At 38.7% G+C, this 20,058-nt stretch overlaps 1 protein-coding gene across 11 annotated transcripts in view; it reads right to left on the minus strand.

Moving 5' to 3' along the window:
• The window catches only part of SOX5 (SRY-box transcription factor 5), a 283,017-nt gene that overhangs the window by 211,280 nt on the left and 51,679 nt on the right, over positions 1-20,058 (minus strand). For all 11 annotated transcript variants that reach the window (XM_085049155.1, XM_085049154.1, XM_085049153.1 and 8 more), the window contains exon 3: positions 2,984-3,194. In XM_085049155.1, coding sequence (XP_084905281.1) covers positions 2,984-3,194 — 211 coding nt within the window. The remainder of the gene's footprint in view (positions 1-2,983; positions 3,195-20,058) is intronic.

The raw sequence follows: 20,058 nt of genomic DNA on the forward strand, positions 1-20,058 counted from the left end.
ACAAAACAAAAAAACCCCATACTCATATCCAAGGAGGAAAAGGAAGTGACAAGCTTTTGGAAAAGTAGGTAGCGTGGGTTCCTACAGGGCACATTAACCAAGAGCATATATACAACAAATCTACATGAAAACCATTTATATGAAGAGTGATGTCAGCTCATGTGTGAGTACAAGGATGTGTTTACAAACGTGCATATGTACATGTGTGCAGCAGTGCACTCTGAGAAGTTTGTTTAAACCGTAAAAATTCTTGTCCTTTACTGACAAAATTCACTCATTTTTACTTTTATCTTCTAACAAACGTAATTTAAGAAAACTGTTTATCCTGTATCAGTAAAGTTTCTTAGAAACAGTCAAACCTGTTACCAGTATTTTGGAATATCTCCCTGGTCCTTAATGCCCATTTCATGTAAGAGAAGCCCTTTCCCTGACTGATATGAGGTTTGAATTGAGACCTAAAATTGTCTACCCAGCCCTTTCCTTTTTTCTGATTTTGAAGAAACAGGCCACTTGAAAGAATGCCTCAAATGCTTACGTTTCCCACAGTAAGACTATTTCAAACAATAAAAAGAGAGCAAACACAGCCCATTGTACAAGTTAAATAATATATAAACTTTTGAGTACATAGAGAAATGGGAGTCTGGCTCATATCTGGTCTTCAAAAGATTCACAGGAAATTGATTTAATTAAACCTCAACTACTGGTGCAAATGTTTCCCTTTCTTCCCAAAGGGAAATAAAGTATTATATTATTCTTGTTGACATAATGCAGCAAAGCTTAACCAAGATTCTTGATCTTCATCCCACAAAGCTTTACAAACTAGCAAGACTAAAAATCATTACAGAAATATACAGTTATCACAAATTGCTGCGTTTTTACCTACATGTACTATCAAAGATTCCCACTTGTAACATCTTTTTCATGGCGAAATTCATTAATATGCTAATTACCTGACTAGCAACCAGTGATGACTGACAATTTTACTTTAGCTCTACATGAAGAAGACATGACAATAATTTTCTGCTGGAGCTCAAACAGAGAAGACACTGTGTTGCATCAGTGTCTATATAACTCACTTAGGGGAAAAGACTTATATTTGTAGAGGACCTCTAAAAACAGTCTTGCCATCTGCACCCAGAAATATGTATTTTTTAATTAGCCACTCTAAAAACAATCATGTTGGCTGAAGGGAAGGGGGAGGGAGGCTTGTCAAAATGATGTATTTGTCCCTCACCACCTTTCAATGCTCTTATGCAAGTCTAATTTTCTTCCGAGCCAGCTCACCTCTCTGGCCTCCTTTTGTTTCATGTCCCATTTCCCATTCTCTTCTAACTTCTGAACTTTTGTTAGTTCGCTTTTAAGGAGAAAGAGAAAAAAAGCTCAACTCTTTCCTATTCATTTTTTCCTGGATGGGGAGTAAGCAGAGACATGAATATGGCACCCTCATAATGATTTAACTAGGGCTTAATGAAATTTTCATCACAACCTGCTGTTCAATTTAATGGCCTTTGAAAGACAATAGAACAATGGCTAGAGGGAAGAAAAGATTTTTTGTTGCATGCATTTGCAAAGCCCAACATTCAGTTGCTCCCCCTCCTCTCTCTCCCAATCTCTTCACAAAGCTGTAGATCTTTTGTTTGTACTGTATATTTTCATTTTAGTAGAGCTGAGATAATGCACAAGCTCTGTAACCATTCTCATGTCTATCTGTGGCCTTTCCTTAATGGAGTCTGTGCAGCTTGTACAACCTCATACTCAACAGAGTATTTATATATTGCCCAGAACTCCCTGTTCTTTCCTCTCTCTCAGATAAAAGCTTGGTCTCCTTCCCACCCATTCCTCCCCAGTCTTTTCCATCCAAAGGCACAGGATATATTATGGCACTGACCATTAAGCCAATGCAATGCAAAAAAAAAAAAAAAAAAAAAGCTGTAAATAATATTAAAAAAATGCTTAGACAAAGAATTTGTTTCCCAGCAAACGCTTACTGCATGCTCCGGTCAAGAAAAGCCTAATTTACAATCCTGTCATGCTCGTGTATGTGCAGTGTGTTTGTGTTTGCATCCATACTTTCATTCCAGCATGCAGGTTGTCCTAAGATTTTCTTGTAGGTCCTGTCACTTCATGTTTCAGCACTGAGGGGGCCCTGAGAGCCCTGCTTTTAAACATTTGAAATAGATTTCCCCCACAGGACAGGCGAGTGTAAATGAAAACAGAGTCTCATTCTGTGCACCAGGGAACAAGGCTCAGTATGGCTCACAGTGCCCCAAAAAGGCACTATGGAGAGCATAAGGAGAACTTCATCTTCCAGCAGTGACTTTGATTCTGCTCCAAACAGGCAAAAATTAAAAATCTGACTCTGTGGTCTCAGTCTCAGCCCCCAGAGCACAAGCACCATCACCACCAGCTGGAGAGAAGGTCTCAAAAAGACACTAAAAATGACACCTATAAGCCAAAGCTGAGACTTGCTGGCCACACATAATGCAGGGAACACCTGCACTCTGTACAGCACCTGCACTACAGATAGAGAGAGGATGATGTGTCCCACACAAAAGCCTTCATGAATTATTTCCCAGTTTAACTTCTTACCTTTCAAATAATGACATGAGCACTAGATAATTTCACAAAAACACTGACTTTATTGATAATACTGCTTTTAGCTCTAGAAATGGGGAGAGGGCGGTAGTGGTGTAAAAGCCTCCAGGTGACCAAAACTAGCTCCCTGCAGGCATATTGAGGAGGTTGCAACTGCAACAAAAAGACCACTAGACTCTCTCTTTTGGGAGAAGCTAAAAACCTTAGCTATGATGGGACACTGATAAAATTTACCTCTAAAATAGACAAGAACTCTAAGATCTTTAATCCTGCTAGCAAGGAAAAGCAAACAGAGCAGAAAACAGCAAGATTAAAAAGTATACGTATCCAAAGGATCTGGAGAAAAGAAAAGAACACAGAAAATTCTGGCCAGTTTCCCAGGCCTTACCTTCTGGCTCGTTTTTGATGAGCTCTTCCATTTTCCTTTGCTTCAGGGTGTCCACGACATCCGCGAGGCTCCCCTTGCGCCGCTCCGGGGTTCCCAGGGCTGTGCTGGACAAGGACTCTCCACTCTGACGCCCACCTTCTTCTGCCTTCAAGGGTGAGGTAGATGAGTTGTGCGGGGCAAATGAAGACATCACTTTATTGCCATCAACTTCCTGAAAGGGGAGAAAAACAAGATGAAAAATCTCTTTCTTTTCTTAAAGAAGGGGGAAAAAAATAAAGACGGAAAGAAAGAACAATCCTTTGTTCTTTGAGTTCATTGCTGTTTGTTCTTCTGTTGAAACCTTTAAAAAGGCATGCAATGCTTCAAAAACACCCAGAACAAAGCCTATCCATAAAGCATAAACCAAGATTACAGGCTGGAGTGAACAAAGATCAGCTTGCAAGAGAGAAACATAAAATACAGTTTTTCCCTAATTGAGAAGAAGTGTTGTTCTCATAGGTTTCCTAATAACAATGGTATTGATTACCTTTAATTGTTTGTTCTTTTACAGCTCTCTTTCTAAAAAAAACCTTCAATTTTTACAAGGACCATTAATTTCCTGACTTTATAAAGTACTTAATGCCTTGATGGCCAGTTGTTGTAAGAAATAAAATAGTAACCAAACATTAAATGTCCTTCGCCATATGACATATTTTAACTCACAGTTCAAGCAGTTCTCCCATCTATAAAGAGTGAAGCATTTGCTTTCTGTTTTCTAATTCTCCTCTGTCTCAAACCTTCATTGCTCATGGAAACAGTGTTTTTCACAAAGGTGGTCCTAATGACTTTCCCTGGCAGCACAATGGCAAAACTCTGTGACTTCCTGGAACATGCACACAACTGTCCTCACGTGAGAGTCCACTGAGGTCTACTCATTAATTTTAATGGAAAGCAAAACTGGTTCCAGCATCTTCAAACTTGCCTTCATTAACGTGAGAGCCTTCTCCTCCACGCCTCCTCCAACACAGAGCAACCTTCTCTGCACGTATTCCTTCTCCTTTCATGTCTGTTATACTCTACCCTTCTCTACACATCTCCCAAACCCATTTTTTCCTCTGCTAACATGTGCTATCTGTACCTGAAAAGCTTAGGTCAGTGTCTCCAAACAAAGCTTGCTGCAGAGTAATACACAGCATGAAACATAATGCTGTAAACACATGTAGTTTTTATTTTGATCTGATTTTCCAGGGTTTTGTTTTTTTCACTATTCTACTACCTTACTTTTTTGTACTCCAGCTGTTTAATGAGTATTATTTCTTAAAGAAGCCACTGGATCATCTTGTGATTAGAGTTACAGACTTGGTTGAAAAAGTCTTAATAGTTTTTAAATAATTTTCTTTTTAAAGGGTATGAAAGAAATACATAAATCTATATACACGCACACACACTGTTTTAAGTGATCTGTCTTATAATTTTATAGTTTTTGAGCAATTTTGATGTCTCTGCTCTAATAAACTATGGTATTTCAGAAAAAAATATTTTTATGGATAGAACATAAATTGATGAGAATTATCTCAATAAAGTTTGAGTGAAGCCACATGGAAGACATACAACAAAGAATATACTTGTTTTCACAGGCTACTCTGTCGTGGCAAAAAGATTACCTATGGTTAAGAAAACTTTTAATGCAAACAGTTTTGAGCAGCTTCAATGTGTTATACTAGTGAATAAATTCCCTAACAGAATCGGATTTAACTGAGATTACAATCTGGGCCATCATATGCCCCAAAAGCCAAACCCAGTGATGTTAATGAGAGACTTTCTACTGACGTCAATGAGCTTTTGACCAAGCCCTAAAAAATTTTCCGACTCCAGTCAACAGAAATGCTCCTTTTTTTTTTTTTCTTGCAACTCCCTCCATTTTTATTCTGCACTTGGAAAATTCCTAGTTGCTAACACCAGACTTCAAAACTTAGTTGAAGCCATATAAAATTTTTTTCACATATAAAGACTTGAATAAACAGCTTTTTAACACCAGTCTAGACAAGCAAAATGGTTAATTTCAGCATCAGTTCAGATTTTATCTAAAATTCAACCCCCTTATCACCAAGTGGCAATTTCTTTTCCTACACACAAGGCCAAAAGAGAAAATATCTTGAAAGCTGCTTTCTTATTCACACTTTGAGACAGATAAGCTAAATATCATCCTTAGTTACAGTTCTTAAATCTACCTGTGGCATCAGTTATATTATAGGAAAAGTGTTTTTCCTCATTTTGCCAGGAACTAGTTTCCTGTTTTAACCCAAAGCAGGTCCCAAAGACATTCACTCCCGTTTCTGTGTGCCACGTATTGTTACAAAGCACTCGTAAAAGCTCCCTAAACCTTAGGTATCACCACTGCTGTTTTAATGTATTTTTTTAATATATATATGTTTCGTGTATTTTGGGTACATGCAAGTGGGGATTTTTATGTACAAACATATCCTGAGTATAAAACCAGTTTGTTATAAGAGAAGAAGCATAAGAACACAAGAATTGAATGATTATGTAAAGTAATATAAGATGGTTTTCAGAATCACAAATTAGTTGGCTTTCAAATGAAACTTGCAAGTATTTTTAAAACTACTAAAATTTCTCTGCCTCACTTTCTGAGGAAAAGGAATTGCGAGGGGGACAAGGCAGTAGTCTGTGAGTAAAGCATCATGAATAAACTCTGGATACTCAATTCCTAGTTCTTTTAAATGCACTGTGAAACCATGTAAAATGGAACTTTTTGTTTGTATTTTAGTTTCCTACCTGTAAAACAGGCACAGGCAATCCCTTATATTATAAAGGCCTTGGAATGATAAATTCATTAATAACAGACACCCACCTAGTACAATGCTGGCTAAAAGCATTTGTAATACCACTGTTAGGAAGATTTCATAGCTGGATAAAAAAGGAAAGGGAAGTGTTCTACATGCATTTTTTAAAAGGTGAATTATATACTGAAATATACTATTAAGCAACCATCCCCAAAACAGAAGTTTCCTTAGCCCACTCTGGTTAGGTGTGCATGTATGCCGTGTTTGCATATCACATACATGGCTATTTATGCACTTGTGGGGTTTAAGACACTCAATCAAAACACATATACAGTAGGGGAACAGCTGCAATCACATCTCAGTGGGCTAAATTACAGTACACCAGTGAATTATTCATTCAGAAAGATCTGTAGCAATCACACATCCACTGCGTGATCTGCAATCGAAGAGGAATCCTCTCCTTCCCGTGCTGGTGGATGAGAGCACAGCCCAGCTTCTGCTGCTGCTGACAGTTCAACACGAATCCTCCAGAACCTGCCTTTCCACAAGCCCAGGATCATGATATTCTGTCATTCACAGCAGCATCACAAAACGTGCAGCAGTTACCTTGGCTTTCATTTTATGTCCCCCTCTTGTATTTTGTTCTTTCTTACGCTCTTACTGGGAGAAGTGAAAAAGCTGTCAGTGGGTCTGGATTTTTACTTCTAGCACATAAAAAGGAAGGATACTTCCACCACATAAAACTGTGCTGCATAAAGCTAAAAAACTTCTAGTAAAGAAAATCCTCTGATATTGTAGACCAGAGTTTAACTATCCCCCCGAATACACACAGAGAAATCCTTAATGGCAAGAAAGATATGTCAGCAAGAGTTTAAAATTAATCCCCTGGGAAGGAAGTTCCCTCCCAACAAGTGAGATTTAGCAGGTTCCCCTTTTAAAAGGACACACCAACATGACTTTTTTCCCGTTTAACCGAGAGAAAAGCAACAATGCTGTAAAGTGGTATTAAAGAACATCAATGTCTACTACTGACATTTTAACATTAAGTCCGTCAAGCCACACGCAAGACCCATCTCTCAGCCACCAAAACAGTGGACAAACTCTTTTCCTGGAGAACAGTCTCTGTCAGCTGCATAACCATTTCACCTGTTCAAGTTTGATTACATTCCAGCCTCTGGCACGGCTAATCCTGGTCACAGTTTATGCAGCCAGCAGCTGCTTGGTGGATGGGGCTCTACTGTTCATCTGCATTGCAAATTGCTCTGCTAACGTGCGCTGGCCCAACATTTCCTCCAGCTCCGAGCTGGGATCGTACTCACCAACACCTGATGCTGCTGCTTCTTGCTTTTCCCACCTCAGAAAGGCAGACAAGGACCTACACAGATCCTGCTGAAGCTCTAGGCCCTTCTTTCCCCCCACAGCAATAGCAACAAAAAAGGGATCGGCCCACGTTTTGCGTCTTCTGCTTCTGTTCCAAGCTAGAATCCACAGGAAGACTTGCTCATGTACAAGAAAGTTGCCTCGATATTGCCAAACAGCTTTCCACCTATGGAGGAAATACCTCTTCCAAGGTTTAATGATAAAACAGGCTTCTGCCCTTTCAGGATGAGGTCAATAATCTTCCTTTGTTAATCTTGGGCAAGCTTTACTTAATCTAGCCCCCTTGTCACCTTTGTGATTGACAGGAAAAGTCATGTCACCGGACAATGGACTTGTCCTCACTGAGCAATATCTTTTTTAAAGATTACACAATGTTACCCTTGCTCTCATAAAAACCGCAAACATTTTGCTGTTAAAAGAAACTCTTCATACCAGCTGTATCTTTCAAACTGTCTCTCTGTTTCCAGGGTCCAAGGGAGGCCCATTTCAGTTCTACAGAGGCACATTTAAAGGCTTAACAAAAAGAAACAGGTTGTACTCAGTGAGATTTCCAAAATATCTCTTAGTGCTCTAAATAGATCTCATCTTCTCCTTCCTCATCTAGAGATGCACATTTTTCCTGTCTGCAATTAAACTCAGACAGAAAACTCTGCTTCCGTGACATTAAAATTTTGTCCCAAACCAACCAAGACTCGAAGCAGAAAACTCAGAACTAAGTCTGAAACTGTTAATTACCACCATATGGTATGCATGGAGGCTGCATCTGCAGGGAAAAAAAAAATATCATGAGAATCAAGCTGCTGGTTTTGCAGCCAAAAACACAAAAACACCTGGAATAAAACAGTTGTGTCTTTAAAACAAGCACTGATATTGTCTGATTTTGAGAAGCCTGTGATCCTTAGAACAACCAAAAATGGTTCTTTTTTCAAAGCTGGAATTTTGCCCATGCTTCACTCTTTTAGAATGTGTTAAGAAGACACAAAAGCAGGGTTTTTTCTCTGCTTTCTACATTAGACATGTAGGCCTATCTATTTTATAGTCTCCATAGTGACCAGGAAGCTGGTAACAGTATGACATAAGAGATAATCAGAAAACAGAACACTTCACACTTCTGAAGACAAATGATTCTCCAGCAGTTTAACACTGTTTCCTAGCTTTTTTATTTATTTTCCCTAATAATATTTTAGGAAATGAATATCTATATCTAAGATTCAACGGCAGAGCTACTTCAAGTTGAAAAATCTGAAAGCTGTAGAAACACTTCCATTGTCCACTGGAGGCCCACCAGAAATTATCAGAAAACTCAACTTGACATTTCCAGTATTTGTTAAGGTTTAAAAGAAACACAACAGACACAAAATATTCACAAAGCAAGAATGCTCTTTAATTCTCTCTTAACCTTCCATTTACAATCTTTGCCTTAATTAATGCAATTAGCTTACTTCAGGAGCGTAAGTGCCATTGGCTTTCAATGGGAATCATATTTGCAAATCACTTGAATGACTTGGAATACTCTCTCCATCTACATCCTGGGTGACAGGGGCTGCAGAGCAGGTATAACCACAGACCTGCCTCGTTTACGGTGGCTGTCAAGGGTGTCAAGGTGCCTGGCACCTTCAGGAAGATAAAACACATATTCCATAAGGCTTCCCAGTGCACACTGTGCTTTTCACTTGTTAGAATTTCCTTCCATCTATCTTATATTTAAATTGGTCTTTTGTCTGTAAGTCTCCTTCATGCAGCAAAGGTGTGTTCATCAGTGGTGGAAAGGAATGATCCCAAGGAGACTGAAAAGGAAACAGTGGAGGATACAGTAAGAAAAGAGGAGGCTGTACAGAAGGCCACAGAAGGGAAAAACAGGTGGAAGAGGATAAATGCAGCATTAGGAAGGAATAACTGACACATCACCCAAAGAGGGATCCGTGATGGTGCTAGAGGGATGGTGAAGGGCATCATATAAACAAACCTGCAGAGACATACACCCAAAGGCTTTGGGTCTGCAACCAGATCTGTGCAAACCAACCACTATCCTGAAACTGATTATTGCTTTTCCCAGGATTGAGGTTTTAATGATGACAAGGAAATGAAATGCAATGGACACTGAAGAAGTCAGTGAATGGATCAGAAGAGTCATCTGAAGAGGCCACTGTGGTGGAAAAATAAGAATTTTACCTGAATTAGGTGAACTAAACAGAGAATAGAGATGCACTTTTTTCCTTTTTACTGTGACCATGCTACAGTCAAGACAAATACATTCAAGTCAAATACTGATTTGGCTTTACTGACACAGTGTATTTGGAATTCCATGATCCATATCTTGAAAATATTACCAATTATTGGACTTACAGAATCCTGATGACACCTTGTTCTCCCTCTAAAATGTTAAAATCATGCTCGGTAATGGCATTTTATTAATTTTTAGGCAAACATTACCAGCTCCTGTCCTTCAGGTTGTATTCATTTGAGATAAAGTGCTGTATCTAACTAATGACCACTTTTTGATGAAGCAGAAGATACACTGGCAGAGGTTTCAGTGGGAAGACTAACAGGTATTTCCAGAGTTTGACATCCATGAACCTGGCTGAAAACGGTTCAAAGCTCAAAAAGACAGCTATCTGCCATAGGAACTCTGCTGCATCAGAAACTTTGCCTTCTTCTACCATTTTCCTCCATATGTAAAACTGAGACAATAATAAATATTTCCTGCAGCTTGGGGCATTTTATATAATTGATGTAAAAAGCCTACAGATTATTGGCCAAAAGCCTTATAGCAGTCGTGTTTTCATTTTTATTGATGCAATAAATACTCAACCCTTATATTACTCTTACATTACTCTGTGGAGCATTACAGCCCAATCACCTGAGACGGGAAATTGGGAATTTTCTCATATATCAAGTGCCACCCCACAATCTCTGACAGGAACATTGAAATGTATCTCGATTTTTTTCCAAATACTACGATACTCATGTTGTTGAAACTGCATGAGCAAGAGAAAATTTCAAACATTTCCAAGGTTTGGAGATGAGTTGCAAGAAATTGTTCGGTTGCATTCACACAAAAGGAGTAACTTATAATCTGTTTTGCATTGAATTCTAACTTTATCCTCTGAGATTCAGAGAGCATAGGAACAGGTTTTTCAAGGATTTAAGTATCTACAGCTATAAGGAGGTGCCTAGTGGGATTTTTGAAAGTGCACAATAATATGTATATGTTCATTTAATTCTCACAGACTTCATTACAGGTGCCTGAAAATAAAGAGCTGGAAGCAGCACAGTGTGCCTGGGTGACTCTCTGTGCCTCTTCACCAGACCATTATCAGACTATCTCTAGCACACAGCACCATCTGATAACCCATGCTTTAAGACAAACATTTCTCCTCTGGCTGTTCTGCATTCCAGCCCATCCCCAAACATCCAGCACAAGTTTAGTATTTCTCACTGCTTAGCCCATCTTTTCTACTTGATTTATTACAAATCAAAGAATTATATGCAAACTGCAGCTCTGTTTGTAGTAAAAAGATATGAGAAAATGTTGCGAGTGCAACTGTAGAACCTTTCTATACTGAATGGCAAGCAGGGTTTTTTTCATCATTTTCTTCTGTGGTCCGTATTTTGGTTTTATTTTTAGCCCTCCTCTTTGTCCCATTTCTTGCAATGAAGTGTTCCCCTATATATAAAAGTAATTTACAAATCTTTACATATTAAGTGGAGCAAAATTGTAACAATTACTTTGTAATGGGTAAATGTGGTTAGTGACATGATTCCTGACACTCATACTCAGACCAGATCTCTCCTACTGCTTCTTTCTCTGGCTAAACTCATTTTAAGAAAATAGCGCAATATAGGATTACATCTATTTGCTCTCAAAACACTTAACAAACAAAACTGGCATTCTGAGAACTCCTAATATGTTAGCTATAACCTGCAAAAACAAAGAACATGTTGTACTATAAGAGCCTTGTTATCTTTGTGCTAGTAATCTTCATGCTTAAAAATAATAAATAAAGCTCTGCAAAAGCACTTTTAAGACTTTTATGAGCTCTTCCCTGAGGGACTAAAGATCACCCTTAAGACCTTGCTAAACAAAAAATAAGACTGCTTATCAAAACAGCTTGGTAGAGTCTTCAGCATACATTAAATCCTTCTAATAGTTTGAAAATCATGCAGTATAAAACGATTATCTTCGTAAAAATACAAGCTTACTAACCAGATACAACAACTCTGGCTTGTGAGTGTAATAAAACCTATGTTGAGTGTCAAAGCCAGTTTGATCACCAGCTTTGTTACTATGAAACAAACCCATTGTCTGTGCTAATTCCTTGGAAGAAGGGGAGAGGACTATCTGAGCACAACTCAGTGACAGGATAAAAGGAATGCCATGGGCCAGCAGTGGCTCCTGGACTGTTCCCAGCTTTCATACTTCAGTTCACTGCTGTTTTCAGACGAGAAGGGATGTCAGATTACTTTGTCTGTTCTCTGGTAGCCCACAGAAACTTCTACCAGAAGATTATTTCACCTCATTCCTTTGGCTGGGTGGCTGAGAGGAGAGTAAAGAACAGCCACGTATGAAATAGCTAAAACTGCCCTCTCTGTGCTGAGGCTCGTTTGGAGGATATCTTGTCTGGAAAGAACAACATTCCAAACTGGGGAACAAAAGCAAAGGGAACACCCTGCACCCTTCTGCTAGTACCAAAAGCAGGTTTGGAACAGAAGGGCACACCTGGTGTGCCCACACTTTTGGTGGGGTCCCAGAGGCTGTAATTTGGCCAGCAAAATGTCTCAGACAGACAGTGAGGTTTCCCATTCTCCCTGTGAACATTTACAGAGTTCCATTGCTCTGAAACAATGCCATTCTGAATGCTGAACACTGAATTCTGGTGTTCACCTCTGTTCAAACCACAGCTCTTATACAGCTGCTTCTTCCAGTGCACTAGACTGTTCTTCATCCAGTTAGAGCCTGTACCATCCATGTCTTTTTGGAACAGTTGGCATATATTTACTTCGTTATTACTGACCTTTACTCTCTCAGTCTTCCCTCACAAGTCAGCTCCTACATCTCTTTAATAATTTCTTGCTTCCACCTGAAATCCCTCCAGTTTGCTTCTTTCTCTAACAGCCAGAGCTGAACACATTATTTCCCATACAATTTTAGCAGAGTTATGAGAGGGACGATTACCTTGTTACTATCTTTTCTGCTGTCTTGCAACAAGACAAGCTCACATCTAATTTGTTTAACACACCTAAGCACTTTTTCAGCATTATTGTTTTCCAAGTGCCTTACTCTCACTAATGATCTAGATTTTTGTTGTATTTTGGATTACATACTCCAGCTGTATCAATTTATAACCTCAATACATTACTTTTTCTACTTTTTTGATAGCTACTTTATGTGGAACATTTAAATTACCTGTTTGAAAGCCTATATGAAGGAAGCATGGCTCAATGTATGCATAGTTCTGGACTGAAATCCACACAACTTGCAATAATCCATCACTTGGGAATCATTTGTTCTTTCTATTTTTTAAGATCTTAACCCACTCATGTATTCTAAGGAACCTCACACACACTCTACGTAAAGGAGGATCATAAAGCTGATAAGGGCACTAGAGCACATCCCCTGTGGAGACAGGCTGAGGCAGTTAGGGCTGCTCAGGCTGGAGAAGAGAAGGTTTTGGGGAGACCTCACAGCACCTTCCAGTATCTGAAGGGGCTCTTCATCAGGAACAGTAGTGACAGGACAAGGACTAATAGCTCCAAACTCACAGAGCAAAAATTGAGGTTAGATATACAGAAGGAATTCTTTACTGTGAGGGTGCTGAGGCACTGGAACAATTGCCCAGAGAAGTCATGGATGCCTCACCCCTGGCAGTGTCCAAGGCCAGGCTGGATGAGGTTCTGAGCAGCCTGGGACAGTGGAAGGTGTCCCTGCCTGTGGCAGGATTTCGGGACAAGATGGTCTTTAAGGTCCCTTCCAACCCGAAACATTCCATGATTCTGTGAAAGGTGGGTGTGTGGGTAAATCCAGTGCACTTTTTAAATAATTGTTTTCTGTTTACACACATTGTGTATTTTTCATGAGCCTTCTCAATTCACATCTGTTTATCTACTTTTACCTTGTATCTGTTCTTTTGCTTTTCAAAAGATTACAACTAGCCTTACAGGATGATAACCATCAAAATAGTCTTTGCCTCCACAGAGATTAGGATCACACTATTTCTTTCTTCTGAAAGCAATCTTCTGGAAGTTTTCATTTTCAAGAAGGGCCAGAAAACATAACTTTATTAAAATGGAATAGCTACTTGAGAAACAGTCCCCCTGTCTCCACTGGAGTTTACTACAGCATAAGAATAGGAAAAAAAATTATTTTGGTTCAGAATGTTCATCTCATTATTTTTGCAATGAATATCATCCAGCCCAAGGGACTCACAGATCTGCTTTTATCTAAGTTCTCTGTTCTTCTACTTGCTTTTTACAGACTTCAGTTACTTTGTCTACTACTAAATCTCTTACACTTCTTAAGTAATGGCTACCCAAATAGTAATTTATAGGATTTTTTCAAGCAGTAACTGGTTTAATCCTTTTTAACAGTTATTAACAAATGTGCTTTCCCTCCCAAATGAATTTCACCTGTTCTTCTCCTTATCTTTTATAACTTGATTTTCTTCCTATCTACAACCATTTCGTAATTTTAGTGAAACAGAATTTGGAATTCTGGTGTGAACCAAAGTAGTTTTCTCACCTTTGGAGGAAAGATTGCACAGGATATAAAAAGAAAAGGAATACATATATTCTGTGCTTACAAACAGAGAATAAATCCTTTCACTGAAGGACAGTTCCATAGAACCTGTTTACAGAGTAGGAATCAAACTTACTTGGATCTTACACACTTCAAAAGACAATATTTGATCAGAGAATGCCCACTATATCAGGATAATTTATAAAAATTAATATGACAGAAGTCAATCCATGTAACACTGACACATAAACATAATATGGGTAAGAGCTATTCAGAATTTTTTAAATTAATCCCCATGAAAGAACTTTGTGGTATGACATATAGGGCAAGTCAGGAATGGCATGAGCTGAGCTGCCAGATTCCAAAGCACAGGAGAGGCACAGCACATTCAGCATCCAAGGGTTATCAAGAAGCAATTCCCTGCTCACTCTTCTGGGTCTTAGTACACCTCAAATGGTAACATTATGTTCTACTCCAGGGAGCAACGTGATGTCATTTTATCATTTAAGTCCCATTCTAAAGCTCATCCAAGCAGAGCTTAAACAAGATTTAAAATGTACACAGACCTCACCAGTTTAGACTGTGGCTGAGTGATGTGAAAAAACCCTAATAAATTTTAATTTATGACAGATTCACAGTTGCTCTCACTCTGCAGATGAGTTATTCTTTCTTCTGTTTCTGTAAACTGCAGTCAGCAGCATACATTGCCTACTATGAAGAGACCTTTGTGATAAGATGATATCAAGGGATGTTGTGACACTCCTGATTAAGAATTACACAGTAAGCAAACTATACAGAAATGCTAATTTGCCTCCCCTTTCTCATCACTTATCTAAATTATTCTGAGTAATACAAATGATCTTTATTAGCTTTAAGGCAGTTCATTCTCATTCTCTCATGCCATTTTGTTAAAGAAATCAGATTCCTGTAGCTGACTAAGTGCACAATGTATTTTCTGTAACAATTAATTTTGTGCGCTGTTGTACGTCATGTTCAAAAACAAACAAACCGAAAACCCCAAGGAACATCAATTCTTCTGCAGTCACAGCCAACTACCCACCATCAGCAGAGAATGAATAACTTTTGCTGGAAATAGCCTTTCTTCTCCAAGTTCCTCTTTGAATCACTGATTTCTGAGTATTCCCTGTAGTTTTCAGTCATCATGAAGTGATGCTGAAAAACCCACTGAATTGCCCAACCCAAATCAGAAAGGCACAATTTTCTCCACTTTGACTGGAAAGAATGTAAGGCTGCTTTATGGTGAGGAAGTACTGCTTGACTAACAGAGCATGGTTTTACAAAATCTCTCTCTTTCTTCTCTTAAATTTACTAAAATTGGGTCTCACAACAAGATCCAACCAGGTATCATTGTGCCTAAGCTGATGTACAGAAGGTTTCAAACAAAAAGTTCTCTGCAATGCATTCATTATACTCAGCAACATCAAACAGGGAAAAATAATTAAAAGACTCCTATTGAACATCTAGAGACCTTGGGCACAGACAGGGGGTGAACACAGAGTATTTGGCTGTGAGAGTCACACTTTTTATGTATGTTGTGACACTACATATATATATATATACACACACACATTAAAAGAAATTACAGTACATTTTGAAGGGTTTTCTTATTTTCCTCTTCTATTCTGGTCTGTGTGTATCTACACTTACAGTATACATATTTAAGCATACTCAAAAGAGTTACATAAAATGTCTTGATTTCAGCTTTTTTTAATCTTCAGATACACAAGTATGTGGGGATGACGTATTTGAAAAATAAATTGCCTGGATAGATTCAATTATGTGAAGTAAGAGTGAAAATCACATGCAAATGACATTAGAAAGGGGAACTATGCTTAGAGCTTATTTGTGTGGTACAAGGAGGCAGAAGTAAGATTTGTAAGACTGGTGCCTCTGAAAGGCACCCAAACCTCCTTTCAGCACCTCTGATGGTACTAGAGGCTGCACTCACACATTTGTATAATGCTCTTCTCAATATACTTTGATTTATTTGATTTGTTAATCAAACATTACAGCGCCTTCTAACTTCAGGTTTGGAGAAACTTTCAAACACAGAGGGTCAAAAGATGTTACAGTAACACTGTGCCACAAATTCTGATCTCAACTGGATCCAACTGGTTCAAACAGGTCCGAACAGATTTGAACCAGTCAGAACCGGTTTGGACCAGCTGGCTCTTATTTGAACTGGTCAGAACCAGTCTGAATCCGTCTGATGCGGTTGGATCCGGTTTGAACAGTCCAGGACCAGTCTGAACCTGGCCCCACACTCATCCAGCCTGGTGGTACATAAATCACAATTACCCAAATCAGCCAAAACATCACCTTCGAAGGAGAAAACCTGGGATTAAGGAAGGCCCACGGAATCACACAGCAATACCTAAATTATATTTCCAGTGACTGAACGGAGAACTCCTGAGGACAGCCTAAATAACCCAATCTTTCAGTAAACTTTTTTCCATTAAGATACTGATTATCAACGTGCTTCTCCAGATTTCAGCACATTTACTTTTCTACAGGAGCTGGCCAGAACACAGAGCGATTCAGCAAGAGTTTCAGAACATCCCCAAGAGCAAATTGCATTTAACTCCACAAGTTATTTTCAGTGAAAAATGGGAGCACTTTTGCAGAAGACTAAACTGTCCTGGAAATCTCACTTCCTGAACACATTTCATTTTAAGCCCTTTTGTTTATTAATTTTCATGTCAGCTATTATTCACTTCAATTCAAAGTAAAACTTCCTTCCTTAGAAGTAAGAGTAAGTTAAGAGCTCAGCTTATGCAGAGTGATACACAAAATACAGCCAGAATTAGCTGTTAAAATGCCTCAAATTTTAGTAGTTAATCTGAAATTTTACTTTAGGGCTCAAGCACTACTGAAAAGAAATGCTTTACAACATCCAGTGAAGATACCGATGAAAATAAACTGGAAAACAGACAGCAACGGACACCTTTGGAAATTGCTGGTTGTTCTTCTGACTCCAAGGCTGAATTAATTTGAGATTGACACAGATTAGTAGTTTAGATGAAAGTATCTGTGTTCTCCTTCTGAACCTGGGGATTCAGAAGGAGATATGGGGATAAACAGAACAGTGTCTTTAAAATGTCACCTATATTCTACATCTTTGTTCCCCACGTATTTTCTGAGTCATGTCTATCTGCTTGCTTTACTGACTGTCTTTTTTTTAACTGCCCTCAGCACTGAAGATTCAATACAGCTACAAAAGAAAGAACTGGACTCTGCTTTGCTGACATATTATCAACAAAATAGTTAAGTACCATTTGTAAAGTGTTTATTACTAGGGATGATGTGAAGCGAAAAAGACACAGCATATTTTCAAACCCCAGGTTAAGTTATAGCATTATAGGCAATTAATAAAAATATCATATTTTTATGCAACTAAATTTGACCTCGAAAGCCACAGCAAGACAGAAAACATAGGACCCTTTAATGTCATTTTTACAGTCATTTATCTGACTATAACCACACTTTAAAGCATGAAGGTCAGCTGGTCATGAAGCATGAGCTACACTTCTGACTAGCATGCACCACATTTGACTTGAGAGTAAATAAGGGACTGACACTCCATTAACCTTCACAAGTACAATTATTTATCAAAACAGTTCAAAAGACTACCCGACAGAGAACTGATAAATCTGGAAGCAAAAAAGGAAACTGTATAACGGAACAAACTGATCTTTTGCCAGTGATGAAGAGCTATTTCCTACCACAATTCCTGGGGCAAGTCCTCCAGTCAGTTTTAACACAGCCATCCATTTTAAAGGACTGCCCCTTAATTCACACTGGCTTTTACAAAACCTCAGAGCTTTCTGGTTTTTTTTCTTTTTTTTTTATTTCCATATTCTTTCTCAGAAATAATATATGCTAATATCCTGTATTTACAGGAATCTTCAAAGGCTTAGAAACGCATGCAGAAAATTCAGAAGAGTTCTGACATGTTTGGTCCTATCTACTCTTTTGCACTTTTAGTTACAGCCCAAGGATGATATTCCCAATATTCCTATTTGGTGAGCTGACCATCATTTTCCTACCACCATGTGAACTTTATTCCTTTTACTCCAAGACCTGTGGTTTTTGTTAATTCTGTAAAATTTCTATAGTACCTTTAAGTTGTGATATTCTACCCAAATTCCTCACTGAAGCATGGGGTTGAGCTGCTCATCAGCAGCTGTCATCTGTCATCAACTACTTTGACTTTTTGACTGCAGAAGCACTTTGCACTTCCAAAGATTGAAGTTTGTTCAAAGTATTGTACTGGAAAGGGTCAGGGGGGAGAGTGGAAAGAAAACAGCTTCACCATGTGAAGGTTCTCTCATGATCACGTGGAAATTTCATTTATTGTTGCCATCTTGTCTTGCATACTGGTTTTCTTTTGGAAGTATTTATTGCACCCCTTTATTGCACTGCACCCGAGACTGATCTCCAGCCTCTCTCAGATGCACAGGTGAGAAGATTCACCAGGTATTCACCACTGGAGTTGCAGTTATCACAGCAGAGCTCCAAAAAAAGGAGTGGTGTGTAGCAAATGAACCACTTTCCTCATCTTTGCTCTCCCTTTCAGATTAATTCACTGCTTTGTAAAAATGCATCAAGTTCCAGGAGCACAAACAGCTCACCCAGTTGGCTCATGCCCTCTTTCTGGTGGTCACAAGGCAAGAATCCCAAAATGTAAAAATAAAGTCACAAGGGAGAAAGAATAATTTTAAGTGGAAGAGGCATTTCTCTTATCAAGTAGCCTAAAACACAGTAAAAGGAACAGAAGTGTTGACTGATATCAAGGTCAATTTCTACTAAATGTCATCTACTAAAGCAGAAAGATTGACTTGGTAACTCCTTTTTAACAGAGGATTTATTACATTCATAATATACAGAAAAGCATAACCCTCATCATATTAGTTACCTTATTTCAGCTTGTACAAACAGTTTATTCCTTAAAGATAATAAAAGGAAATGGATTTTGATTTTAAATCTGTTGCACACTTTACCTTACACACATTAAAATAATCATGTTCAGGGGACTGAGCACTTTTAAAACATGACTCTCATAATTGATATCATGAGGTCTGATGTTTATTTTTTTCCATTGATTTCCAGATCAAATGCCTTAAATGTTAAAGTTTTCCTCCCTGCCAACTCCTTGTCTTGGAAACTCAACATTTCTTCTTCCCCCTCCTGCTGAGAAAAGATTCTGTAGTCAGACTTTACTGGCAATTCTTTGGACATGCAGGAGGCACTATAATCCATTTTGCTATTCCACAGCTATGCACTCAGAGCTCAGCAAAGCTAAGTAGCCCCCAAACTTGTCTTCTGCCAGGTACCTCTGCAAAAGAGAGCAGCACACAAAGCCTTCCTTCCATCAGAAAATGCACCAGAGAGGATTTAACTGCAAGTTAATTGAACAGAACTACAAAAAACCAAAAGAAAACCAAGTTTTCACGTGGAACTAGAGCTTTTCAGTAGCATCTCAGTTCACCTGCTGCAGACACCACTGTCATGAATGGAAAAGCATCTGTTTTTAAGCAGGAGACATAGCTGTTAAAATGTGAATGATTGTACTGTAAGTTGTTCCAGAGAAACAACAAAACAGCAAAGATTTTTTAGAAAAATAAGGTGGAGACAAGAGCTCTAATACTGAAAGAAAAGTTTGAGACAAGGGAATGCGATATCACTTTTCAAATACAAAAGCATTTACTGTAGAAAGCAGCAAAATTCCTTTTGCTGCGGTCACTGGGACAAGAAATAATGAGAGAAAACTGATGCAGGAAAGATTACACAGGAGTTATTTTCTAAAGGCAGAGACAGCAATACTCTGGGCCAGACAGACTGGGAGGTTCTAAGTCTCCTGTCTTGAGTAAATTCAAGAAGTCAGACTATTATGTGAAAGAAATGACATTGGTACAGCTGATCCCTGGATTGAAGCTGGGACTGGATGACCTCTCCCAATCCCTTTCAGCCCCACAGTTCCACGAAGTGCAGGGCTGACAAATGGTGAGAAAGAGATGGGCTCATTCAGTAGGGGCTCTATAGATCTGTAAGGGACTTACTCACTAAGCTGGATCAGGGTTTTTTAGTTGTGTTTTGCTTTGGAATTTTTTTTTTTTTTTCCAGATAAATCAATAGGCTTGGGCCATTTTCCAAAG

The sequence above is a fragment of the Lichenostomus cassidix genome, chromosome 1Aa (genome assembly GCF_008360975.1).
Source record: "Lichenostomus cassidix isolate B80296 chromosome 1Aa, HeHo_3.0, whole genome shotgun sequence".
NCBI lineage: Eukaryota > Metazoa > Chordata > Aves > Passeriformes > Meliphagidae > Lichenostomus > Lichenostomus cassidix.